Here is a 13393-nt window from a genome sequence, read left to right as displayed (position 1 = left end):
ACTTTCTTTGCCAAGCCAAAAGCTGTACTAAGACATAAAAAATGCTTTAAAGCCACTGATGGATAGATAACCAGTGTGGCAGCTCCATACTTGTTCCCCAGCACATGCAAAAAACCCTCTGACAGGTAAAAAAAAAAGCTTTGTTACTTTCTGATTTAACAAAGACACTGCTTATTCAACAATTATACCAGGTCCAGAAGATCATATTACGGTATAACTAAAATTTACAGACCTATGTATTAGAGTGGATTCAAACACATGAACAGTGTTAGCGTCCAGTCCTCACTCACTAAAGCTGGATGACCAGCACTCCTGCAGTGTAGCTCAGGCAAGGAGTGGAGTCCCAGGGGCCACTAGGCAGGAGGCCAGGGCCACCCGAGGCTGGTCAGTGCCATTAAGGTCTATTAATGCACTTAGGACCCTGACATATATCCATCACACCAGCTTATCTTGCACCACTAAAGAAAGATATTGCTCACTTCTTTTTACTCAGGTTTTTAATCCAACAACTGCGCTCTGGCAGTTGATGAACCTTTCATGGCTCAAAGATTTATAAATAGTTACTGCTTTGGTACTTCAGTCCAGACTAGCTACATCATGAATGAAAATATTATTCTCCACCGTTATACTGTGACCTAGACAAAAGGAATGTAATTGCAACTACCTTTCTACAATTCACATTGCTGAAGACTATGAATTTAAAAAACCATGGCAGTAAAAGGTAACTAAGCCGTCAGGGTCAAGGAAAGAGAATAACGGGGGGTTCTGCAGAAGTTTTCATCTCTGTTGCCCACTTAGCCTTCAGAATTACTGATATGGCAACCTTTCAGGCACATTACAAATGAAACTCCATGGAAAATAAACCCAACAGCAGCCATCTATAAAAGATGATCAAAAGACTGATGCAGACTGACTTGAAACAAGAAGCAACCAAATATAGAGGAAAGATGGTATACACTGCACTAGGTATTGACAACTAGACCACAAGAAAGGATTCTGGAAATAAAAGAAAACCTTGAATAGTTTCCCACCAGATGTAGTTTCTATTTTGCTTTCTTACCTGATCTGCTGCAATGAAATAGGTGCTTTAATTTGCTGATAATAATCAGGATACTTTTTCTTGGAAGGCAAGTGGAAAAAGGGTTCAGATATGAGCTGGCCCTGATTATTTCGGCAACTTCTAACTGTGTCATAAAGCTGATAAAGAGGATTAGAAGTGTCCATGAAGGAAGTAATGCTCTCTGCTTCGGATTCTCCTTCTTCATAACGAGCAGCAGCTGCACAGAGAGAAAGGAAAAATGGGAAACTCAGCAGGACAACTCAGAGCGGGTTTTTTGGTTGACTTTTCAAATGGATAAAGATCTAAACCAGAAGAAAAGGCAGTCCCTCAATTGAGGGTGTTCAGCCACGCTCTGGCAGTCAGATTCATACCTCAGAAAAGGACATCACAAATATATCTTATGAGCCTCAAGCTGACAAAAAAAGGCACTTTATCTAGGTATTGCAATCTCTCTTATCAGATGAGACTTCAGTTCTGTCACTGGTAACACACCCTTGCCACCTACAAGTGCTGAGAATTGTTCATATATGAGACTACGTAACAGGACTATTCAACCACACACTACCTATAAAACAGCTATGTCCTTATTTACCCATCAAACTATTAATACTAGTATTTGTGCCAAATACATTTGTATATTGAACTACTGCTATTCTGCTATCTGACAAGAGCTCGCTACAAGAATACAAATTGACAAACCATGTCCAGAATTTTCAAAGGTGCCTAGCCGTTTAAGCAAAATGGCCAAATTAAAAATGAATTTTTGCATATATATCAAAAAGGTGACTTCAAAACTTCTATAATCCTTCAGACCATATTAATCACAGCTCAATTCAAAAATTGTGAAGTTTAGCAGAAAAAAATGACACTACGGCCTGAAGGTGCACCTCTAAATATATGCAGCAAATTAAAGAAATAAGTATTTTAGAATTATTATATAATTAGCATAAACATTTCATAATAAAGTATTTACAAATTTTATAGCAAACTTTTCTAGTTATCTATATGAAGCATATATTATGCTTCACGATTAGGATGAATGAAAGAAATGCTCTGAAGAACTAACATTTACTGCAGATAAAATTAGGAGAAATATTACATGAGCAACAGAAACACAAAAGGAATGAAAAAACACTGGTAGTGGAAATATAGGATGGGAAGCAATGAATGGCCAACCCTTCCACGTTTCCCAGTAACACAAATTGTGTAATTTGTACCTTGCAGACAGGCATAACATGAAATATATGTGGTTTTGCACATACTAGAGTTAAATTATTCACCCTTTTTCCCCCTTTTATGAGTTACAGTTTGAAGGAAAGCTTGGCAGATGACACACTGGGTAATTCAGTTACACAAAAGACAGTTCTCTAACACTCACGCCACATTTCCAGCTGACATTTTCATTATTGCTCAGTGGAGGCTGGCAACGTTTCAAGCTTTCTCTCCAAGTTCAGTAAAGGCATATTGAAATGATGACAAAGCCAGGGGACACACTGACTGCATAACAACATAGTACTATCATTTTTCCTCTGCAGTCTGACATTGCAGATCTGTGAGCGTATGACATTTGAGAACTACCAGACAAGCTAGATGCAAGCTAAAACACAAGCAGACCTCAGCAGATGTGCAAACACATTATGAAGACGTTCATTACTGGCTCAGGGAAGACACTAAAGATTATCCTAATTACGTATCTGTATGCCAATCAGCATCACTTAATGGCCTAGCATCCACTACACAGTAGCCTTCAAAGTAGGTGCTGGACAGAATAACTCAGGTAGAAACAAAAGACTGGAGGTAGCACTATGTTTCCTGTACCAACATATCAACCTGAACATGGAGATAAATGCTAACAGCTAAGAGAATGCTATCAGGTAAATTAAGTCTCCAAAATAGATTATGCAGCAAAATACTGTCTTTGGTTTTGTTTACTCAAACAGTTCCATTCAGTTTGTTTACTGAAACAGTTCAGTTCTGAGTGCTCCATCAAAAAGTAAGAAACAGAATAGAAAAAGCAGAAGAACTTGTTTTTATGAAAGAGGAAAAAATAAGAAACTAGTCAAGTATATTACTGTTCTCTGACATGTGGCAGCCAGCAACAAAGCAGTTCAATACCCTAAATAAGAAATGTACTTCCTTTGTATTAAAAGTAGAACACAAGGCATTCCCTAAAATAATAATCTAAGTAAATTAAACAGGCACTAAAAGGAAAGTGTTTACATAATATGGTAATACAGCTATAAACATTTTCATTATGATGTGTATGGTCTTTAAAAGCGAGGTGTCAAACATTATATATTCTTACATATTCAGAAAATGATAGTGTTCTCCTAATATGAAACCTGTTATCTTGAGAACTGAAGAAGAATGTATTATTCAGATCAGAAGACAGAAAAATCTGTATTTTGCTATGGAACAGTCTAATGCAAGATTGTAGATTCTTTAACATGCAGTAGCACCAGGTCCCATATCCCCACCAAGCACACGCTGGCAGTGGAGAGTAACAGTCAGTTATTCCCCTTTCACGCAGCTGTTACCACAACTACAGTTAGCAGATACAGGGGGCGGGGGGGGGAGCACCAAACGCAGTAAACCGTAACCACAAAATATACGCCACTCAACAGTCCCAAACAAAATGTATTTCCTGCTGTTCATTCCATACCACAGTGACTGTTTCCTAATGAAGGGACAGCTGCATAATGGAGTAATGTTAAATTGACTTCACTGCAAAAGGAAGAAGCCATCTAATTTACAACTGGAACTGGGCTTTATTATCAGATATAAATGCATATATCATATACATGTACTCTTACTCAATGATGAGGCAGAAAAAGAGCAGAGAAAGAGGAGAGTATTTGAATGTATATGAAAGAAAATTAGTCTTTACTCATTAAGTGATTCGCTTTAAACACTGTCTCCTTTGTGGTCCCAAAGCACCTAGACAACAATGAATGCTCAAAGCCTAATTGAAGACAGATGCTAGTAAAACCAAAAGCACCATCCAGTCTTAAAACATTTATAAACAAAATAATAGTAAATAAAATAGCTTTGTTTACAAAATGAAATACTTACTTATAAGTAATACATAATGATCATCTATGCCTGCCTTTACAGATTTATAGTCAGGAGCAAGGGAGCTACAGAAGCTGCTCATGTCCTAGTACATTTGAGCTGGAAATCTACAAGCTCCATCATACCACGACACCCTCTGAAACTGTGAGGATAAACTCCAAGCTGGAAACAGATATTGTTCATTGCTTAGGCAACTGCTACAATCAAAGAAACTCACAAAGATTTAGTTCTCTGTATCGAGAAGGAGAAAGTTCTCTTGATGTTCAGTCATGCAGCCTAGTTCTCATTTATTTCAACGAGTGTTAGAGGAAGGAAAAAAGATGAGATACCAGAGCAACTAATAAAAATACCACTTGATTTAAATGAAAATCCTTTTCATCCGCAGACTGAAAGCATAGGGATGTCCAAGTAGTACGCTGGAGGGACAGAAGATCTTAAGGGTAGCAGAGGTCTGCCAAAAAAATTGACATTGCCTCTTAGGTGAATGCAATAAACATAGGAGAGCTGCAAGAGCAGCAAGGCAAAAGTCTCAGAGGCATACAAAAGGCCCCATGAAAACAACAATAACGTCCATGGTAAAGGTGGCACCTGAAAGTGGTTAAATCACTTCAAGAATTTAAATCACATAAAGACGTAAAAAGCTATGCGTTTTTACAGAATTACAATTTGCAAAAATAGCAGCTAACAATCATGCTGAACCAAGCTAATAAATACTCCTCACACCTCCCAGAAAGCAGTTGCTCTGAAGCAATAACTGAACTCTGGGCTAACCAGGAATACAAATGCTTTTGCTTGCAGCAAGATCTAAAATGATCCAAAAAATTCTACAGCATATCTATCCACTGGAAAACAGTGGTGAGTACAATTCAATTACCAGGTGTGAAATAAATGCCCAAAAAATATATATAGAAAAGATGCATCATTTCACATCAATACAGAAATAATGTAAACAAAAAATAAAACAACGGCGTATATACAAAAAAATTTTGGAAACCTGCTCTGAGATGAATGCAAGGAAGTTACTGAGAATGTAACTATCAAGACAGGCTAACTTCATAGAATCATAGAATAGTTTGGGTTGGAAGGGACCTCTAAAGGTCATCTAGTCCAACCCCCCTGCTGTGGGCAGGGACATCTTCGACTAGGTCAGGTTGCTCAGAGCCCCGTCCAACCTGACCTGGAATGTTTCCAGGGATGGGGCATCCACCACCTCTCTGGGCAACCTGGGCCAGTGTTTCACCACCCCCAGCATAAAAAATCTCTTCCTTATATCTAGTCTGAATCTACCCCCCTTTAGTTTCAAGCCATTCCCCCTTGTCCTGTCGCAACAGGCCCTGCTAAAAAGTTTGCCACCATCTTTTTCATAAGCCCCCTTTAAGTACTGATAGGCTGCAATAAGGTCTCCCCAAAGGCTTCTCTTCTCCAGGCTGAACAACCCCAACTCTCTCAGCCTTTCTTCAGAGGAGAGGTGTTCCTCTGCTGATCATTTTCGTGGCCCTCTTCTGGACCCGCTCCAACAGGTCCGTGTCTTTCTTATGCTGAGGGCTCCAGAGCTGGACGCAGTGCTGCAGGTGGGGTCTCAGCAGAGCAGAGCAGAGGGTCAGAATCCCCTCCCTCGACCTGCTGGCCACGCTGCTTTTGATGCAGCCCAGGATACGGTTGGCCTTCTGGGCTGCGAGCGCACATTGCTGGCTCATGTCCAGCTTTTCATCCACCGGTACCCCCAAGTCCTTCTCGGCAGGGCTGCTCTCAATCCCTTCATCCCCCAGCCTGTATTGATACCAGGGGTGGCCCCAACCCAGGTGCAGGACCTTGCACTTGGCCTTGTTAAACCTCATGAGGTTCACAGGGGCCCACTTCTCCAGCTTGTCCAGGTCCCTCTGGATGGCATCCCATCCCTCTGGCGTGTCAACCGCACCACTCAGCTTGGTGTCATCTGCAAACTAGCTGAGGGTGCACTCGATCCCACTGTCTATGTCATTGATGAAGATATTAAACAGTACCGGTCCCAATACGGACCCCTGCGGGATGCCACTCGTCACCAGTCTCCATCTGGACATTGAGCCTCTCCAGTTGAGAGAGAAGGATGTTGTGGGGGACCGTGTCAAAGGCGTTACAGGGGTTCAGATAGACAACATCTGTAGCTCTTCCCATGTCCACTGATGTAGTCACTCCATCATAGAAGGCCACTAGGTTGGTCAGGCAGGACTTGCCCTTGGTGAAGCCATGCTGGCTGCCTCGAATCACCTCCCTGTCCTCCGTGTGCCTTAGCATAGCTTCCAGGAGGATCTGTTGCATGGTCTTCCCAGGCTCAGAGGTGAGACTGACCGGTTTGTAGTTCCCCGGGTCTTCCTTTTTTCCCTTTTTAAAAATGGGGGTTATGTTTCCCCTTTTCCAGTCAGCGGCAACTTCACCAGACTGCCACGACTTCTCAAATACGATGGATAGTGGCTTAGCAACTTCATCCGCCAGTTCTTCAGGACCCGCGGATGGATCTCATCAAATCCCATGGACTTGTGCACCTTCAGGTGCCTTAGGTGGTCTCGAACCTGATGTTCTCCCACGGTGGGTGGCTCTTCATTCTCCCAGACCCCGCCTTTGCCTTCTGCAGCTTGGGCAGTGAGGCTCAAGCACTTGTCAGTGAAGACCGAGGCAAAAAAGGCGTTGACTACCTCCACCTTCTCCGTATCCCGGTCAACCACGTCTCCCGTTTCATTCCGGAGAGAGCCCACATTTTCCCTTGTCTTCCTTTTATCCCCAACGTACCTATAGAATCTTTTCTATTTGCCCTTGACGTCCCTGGCCAGATTGAATTCTATCAGGGCTTTAGCTTTCCTAACCTGATCCCTGGCTGCTCGGACAATTTCTCTGTATTCCTCCCAGGCTACCTGTCCTTGCTTCCACCCACACAAAAAGGCTTCCTTTTTGTGTTTGAGTTTGTCCAGGAGCTCCTTGTTCATCCATGCAGGCCTCCTGGCGTTTTTGCCTGACTTCCTCTTTGTTGGGATGCATCGCTCCTGAGCTTGGAGGAGGTGATCCTTGATTATTACCCAGCTTTCTTGGGCCCCTCTTCCCTCCAGGGCTTTGTCCCATGGCACTCTACCAAGCAGATCCCTGAAGAGGCCAAAGTCTGCTCTCCTGAAGTCCAGGGTAGTGAGCTTGCTCTGCGCCCTCCTCGGTGCCCTAAGGATCTTGAACTCCACCATTTCGTGGTCAACTTAAAAGACAACCTATAACAATTTATGACCATACTGAAATATCTGATATAATGCATATATGCTTGTAGTATAATGCTAAAGCATGCTTATTATGAAACTAAGGATGCTCTATGAAGGCATGCCTTTTTATGTGCTTTTGTTTTAACATAAACCTTCATGCAAGATTTCATGACTGCTGGGCTAGACCAGGTATTTCTAAGTTAAGTTCTGACATTTATCTATCCTTATACCTCATATAGATTATCTTCACCTTAAAAAAATAAAACCTGACAGGTACTTAGAAGACCCAATGGCACAAGAGAGCAAGAGAGAACAAGCCAGTGTGAGTGAGTGTGAGATTTCTCTCAAACAATTGCAGCACTGTAAATCTTTTACCACAAGGCGCACCCAGTGTCTTCTCCAGTGTCTCCTCTTCTGTTTCATATTAGAAGGAATAAAAACAAGCAACAGTTTCCTAAAGCTTGGCTAAGTATACTTGGAAACACACACACTAAATTCAAAACATGCAAGCAAGTTTGGCCTACCCTATCTTACCAGCTGTACATTTATAAATTCATACTTAGAGGAAACAGGGATTGGATGTAAGAGAATTACATGCTGAGTTTGGAAACATTGCAAAATATTTTTGAAATAAAGATATTTGAATGTCTCAGAAGCTCTACAGTTTTGCTTATTCCAAACATTTTAATTACAGAAAATAGAGAAACTGTATTTCAGTTCCTACCAGCCAAAGCTGCATCCTCATCACTTTCTGATCCATATTGCAATGCCATGGTTATTGCTGATAAACGATCCCCTTGGGCTGATCTTTTGTTACTACAAAGAAGAAAAAAAATGTATAAAATTAAAAAGAAAAAAAAAGAGGAGGTTATCATGTTAACCATTAACAGTCACTCAGAGTGTGTAAGTAAACAAGTGAAGCTCATGACTGTTGCCTACGCTATCAGGAATACAGACATGACTATGCAAGAAAAGACTGGAACCCTTAACAAGAGAAACTGTTAACGACCCGTGAGTCTGCCTCTATTTTAAGAGGCGGTCCATCAAACTGAAAAACTGGACACACAATCAGAAAGCTAGAGCTCAAGCTATCTATCTTCTGTCCTATTTTGAATACTTGAGTATTTGAATTATTGGGGGAGAAGGGGGGTGGTAAGTCCCTCCCAATTAATAACTTTGCTATTTGATCCTGTTTTACTGGGATTTGTCTACATGCAGGAATTCAGCACGCTGTAAGCTCTATATGCTATCTTCTCTCACTCCCCCATTCCCACCATAGGCATTTTCAGCACGCAGAGTGCCTGTATGTGAAGCAGCTTCCTCTGCTTTCTAGGTGGAGTAAATCAGTGTCCACGCTGGCTATGGTCTCACAAAGACTTCTTCAGCATCCCTCTCCTCCTCCCTTTTGTCCCAAACCTGGGGCACAGCATTTCATACCCACAGTGTAGGCTATGCCTGACAATCTGCTTTTTTACTAGGTCAGCTCTTTAGGCACCTCCAGCAATGGGCTCAACCTTGCCCTGTGGGAGCAAAGTGAAGACTGGGAAAAAGCAGATGGGTTGCTTAAAATGACACCAACTCTCTACAAATGCTCAATCCCTTAAAGACCCTTGCAGCTGCTGTGTTAAACCATAGTTTCAGAGTACACACGCAGGGAATTAGCCAGGAGTAGTACTGTTTCAAGACAGTAGCCCACAGACTGTAGACATGAGACCTCTGCTAGGTACCAAAATTCTCAACTGATGATTGAAAGAACAAACCAGAAAGCCTCCAGTAATCCAGTCTACCCAGCAAGTTTGCCATAAATGCATCCCAAATGCAATACTTTTTTTTTCTTCCCTTTTTTTACAGGCTTCATTGGTTTCCATCATCCATCTCTTAATTGTTTAGTCCTACTTTTAGTATGACTCTTTTTAGTCTCCAAATATAATTTTTCTAGGTTTACAACACATTTCCATGTTATTTTTCACCTGCTTTATTTTGTAACGAAGCTTAACATACTGTTCTTCAGAACATTTCTAAAGAAATAACTGCATACAGAGTATTTCATGACAGGTGTTTTGAAATGTTAAATATAAAATCAAACATGGAAGAGTAATTACAGCAAAGTAACTTATTAAATCATACTTAATAGATAATTGATTTAAATATATTTGAATCTCAAATATTGACGTGCACTCTCAACTAAATTAAAAAAAACCAAACAAACCAAAATTTTAAATTTTAGTATTTCCATATGATGACGACCCAGCTTTTCCTCCAAGTCCACAATTTACTTACCGATAATATTTGTTAGAAGAATTTCTCTCATCACCAACACTGCCTTTACCCTGTGAGGAAGGACCTGTCAGCTTGGAAGCAGTCAAATTTGATGGAGTCCTTAAGGCAGAAGAGACAAGCCAAGGAAAGGGGAAAAAAAGAGGCCCACCTTAGACCCAAGAAAAGACACAGCAAGGATAAAGCTTTTTACAGAATTACTTTGATAGATCAGCCAAAAGGTTCAGAGACAGATATAAAATGTTTTAAAGCTAAAAGTGAAGTAATACTAAGATACATTTAGTGCCCCAGCATTAATATCAATTTTGTTTATCAAGTCAGAGGAAGGTAACATTTACATTGAGGATTAATAGCTATACACACAGCTCAGCCTACAATAGCAGTGAAAGCAGCCAACAAAATGTTCCTTAGCATCCAGATAAAGCTAATCATACAAATCCAATCATGTTTTATCAATACTTAACAAAATCACTGTCAAGTTGCTTGACAGTGCATATTGTCAAGCAACTTTATTTTGTCATTTTATTTAAGGGAGGACAGTTAAATGCACCAACAAAGAGCCATTTAGTATGACAAAGGATACAGTGAACTCTGTGATAGAAAAGCATGATTTTTGACACAGAGGCAACACGTCTGTAGAACTTAGGTTAGTAGCATTATGATGAATTTGAGCCTGATCCACCAATGACAAAGAAAAACAGATGTAAATTCAGAAGAAAAATATAGTAAATTAACTTTAAATGAACTTATGGGGGTATTTTACCAAAATCAGCAATAGGTAAAGGAGACCCCCCATTTGAGACAATTAAGCAGCTAGGAATTTGAATAAAAAATAATCATTCTGTGATGCAGATTCAGCAGAAAGAAACAAAAAAAAGGAATAATGGTTCGATAAAAAAAGCAACCAGTGAAATGCAGAACAGCAGGTGAAAGGTCTGGTTTTCATGATACTTTTCTCTCACCCCAATAGTTTTTGCATTCAGCCCAATATTATTGTAGTCTGCTTTAGGCATTATAAATATTTTTTTTTTGCCAAGTTAGAGAAACAAAGAAGGGAGTTGTCAATTATTCTGACATTCAGCTTACTTCAGGATTTGTAGGTCTACTGAGAACACAGTACATAGGAGAACATCTAGAATAAGGTAGCTGAGAAGTGGAAACGGGTTGGCAGTGCAAGAGAGGAATTCAGCTAACAAATACCAGTGTGATTTATCTGTCATCCCTTCTTATGCAAACGGCTTTATTTTGAAGAAAAACAGTTAAGCCTCAAAATTAAACATGACGCACACTTGTGACATCCTGAGTTTCATCAATGGACAACACAGTGAGAAAAATAAAATAAAATCACAATTTAAATAGAAAACCTCTATGCCTACATGTAATTCTAGTTACTGCAAGGCAAACATATATGTACATTCAGTGCCTGTAGAATCAAGGTCTTCTGGCACTATACATACTTTTAAGAAGGAAAATTATTAAAATATGTGTCTGGAATTACTCCCTAATAGTATTTCTGCTTTTATATTTTTATATGCTCCAACAATGATTCACCCAAACATGGGAAGCATGCTAACGCTGAACAAATGAACCTGAAAAACCACTACACAGGTTGAATGTCTCAAAGCACCAAATAGTAAAAATCAAACTTCCATTTCTTTCACACATAATAATCCTAGGCAATACTTTTAATACTGATACCATCTACACATTTTTCACACAACAAAAAAATTTAAACTGCCTTTCAGTAAAGTAAAGGAGCGCTAGTGTTCTCAGTTGTACCATACAAACCTTTGCAGGAAAGGACAGCAGTTGTTTTCCAGCATCAAATACCAGTAAACAGCTCAAATAAAGAGAGTCCACCTCGTGAAGAGTTTGCTAACTCCTTGGATGACTTGCAAGACGTTGCTTTATTTTTTTAGATAAATGACACAGCTCATACTGGCAAACAACATCTAAACCTATTTTTGAGTGTTAACTCATAAGTAAAAAGTTTATACGACAATAAATCTAATTGCATTTCAGATAAGAAAATCTAAAATGACTGCACCACTTCTCTGTACACCATGGATTTTCACAGGAAGATAATGCTGTTTCCTAAATAAAATCATTCCATGAAACAAACAGAGCTATCAACGGTGTTTTACACCTGCCTGTTCAAGACCGAATCTATGCTTCACTAATTAGTAAGTCCAGATCTTCAGTGTCCTGCGCCTCTTTTCATAGCTAGAAATTGGTTTTCAAACAAGAGTTTAAATAATGTGGACCTCCCTCTAAATATCTGTCGCCTGATGTCTTGTTCCTGTGTTTCTGCCCCTACCTAAGTAACTGTGAGCTCTCAGGGTTCAGCTCCTAACAAGGTTCAAGAATATCCAGCATTTTCGTAAAGCAAAGCACAACAAAGCACCTTGTTCCTCACTATTCCTTTTCTGTTACTGACTTATAAACACATATGGTGGAAGTCGGCCATGGCTTAAGTTATAAAAGATCCACTGACACTGTTTTTCCACAATCAAGTACATCACAGAAGTATTTCACCATGGAAGTATTTCAATAAAAAGTTTCCTTCCAAAAACTGTTTTACGATTCATAACTTTTAAAACAACAATAAGCCAAGTTTTCAACCAATTATTTCCCACTATATTCTCCACAGCAAAATTAAGGGAATGTCTATAGAGATTTTTATGAGATTATAAAAAGAACTCTATTTGCAGTACCTGATTCGGAGACTTGACTTGGCCAATTCACTGTGTTCAATTTCAGCCTTTTTCATATTAAATATTTTTTTAATCGCATTTGCATCCTGTCAATTAAAAGAATTTTTTTGTTTAATGTTGAAAGGGAAGAATGTTATAGTCAGGTATATCCATCTATCTAAAAATCTAAAACAAAAATGAAGGGGTTTTTACATTTAGATATAAAACAATTTTGCATCAGAAACGAAGCACAGAACAAAGTCTGCCTGAAACACACCCACAGCAGCCTGTAAAAACTGCATAGAATAGCTGAGTAGCTTCGAGTTCATTTTTTGTCATAGCCTTTAAAAAACAAAAAAAAAAACCCTACAATTTGCAAATATGGGCGAATACCACTTCAAACTAAACAGGCAAATGAGTTTCTGTGCCTTTGCAATCAAAAAGTTACTACCATTACCGAGCTTTACAATGCTTGCTCTCTCTCATTCTACACCCGTGGACTCAATACCCGGAGTAACAGTTCACAAAACAGAGATTACAAGTTTTGAGTGAGGTTACAAGTGTCAGTAATGTCAGTAGGAACTGAAAGTACAATCCAAACAGAAGTGCAACTGGCAAAGTCCAAGAACCACTTACATAACTTTATACATACACGAGGTCTCTCACTACAAAGCCCTTAAAAACCGAACACACAAAGGAATAATTTACCACTGAAATTCTCCTACTTTTAGAGTACATGGAAACAGCAACGTGATACTTTGTACACAAAATGCTGGTGAACTAAGCATGAAAAAGATAGGAGGTGCAATTTGGTCACAAAAATATGGCTAAAAGGAAGAGGATCTTCAAAAACTATGCAAAGAAGGCATGACTCCGGTTTTGAAACTTATGATGAAAACCATAAACAGTTCCTGCAATCTGGAAAAAGGTAACAGCTGAGTACTACCGCTACCACTTGAACCTGTAGTTTCAGCCATTTCAACTTCAATCACAAGTACAGGGATTCTCCATTCCTCCAAAGAAGTCATGTAACTCATATCCTGACATAAAATTTAATTGGGAAAAAATCATAT

General features: G+C 39.6%; 1 protein-coding gene across 8 annotated transcripts in view; it reads right to left on the bottom strand.

Moving 5' to 3' along the window:
• PBRM1 (polybromo 1) overlaps positions 1-13393 on the bottom strand; it is a 65843-nt gene that overhangs the window by 41823 nt on the left and 10627 nt on the right. For 6 of the 8 annotated variants that reach the window (XM_076346173.1, XM_076346177.1, XM_076346170.1 and 3 more), the window contains 4 exons: positions 12342-12427; positions 9631-9729; positions 8075-8166; positions 1061-1277 (listed from right to left, as the gene is read on the bottom strand). In XM_076346173.1, the coding sequence (XP_076202288.1) occupies positions 1061-1277; positions 8075-8166; positions 9631-9729; positions 12342-12427 (494 nt within the window). The remainder of the gene's footprint in view (positions 1-1060; positions 1278-8074; positions 8167-9630; positions 9730-12341; positions 12428-13393) is intronic. The other 2 variants (XM_076346174.1, XM_076346178.1) reach the window with 1 other exon arrangement.

This window comes from Aptenodytes patagonicus, chromosome 8, assembly GCF_965638725.1.
Source record: "Aptenodytes patagonicus chromosome 8, bAptPat1.pri.cur, whole genome shotgun sequence".
In the NCBI taxonomy this organism is placed as follows: Eukaryota; Metazoa; Chordata; class Aves; order Sphenisciformes; family Spheniscidae; genus Aptenodytes; species Aptenodytes patagonicus.
The sequence above is the reverse complement of the archived record's forward strand: the minus strand, read 5'-3'. Positions and strand labels throughout refer to the sequence as shown.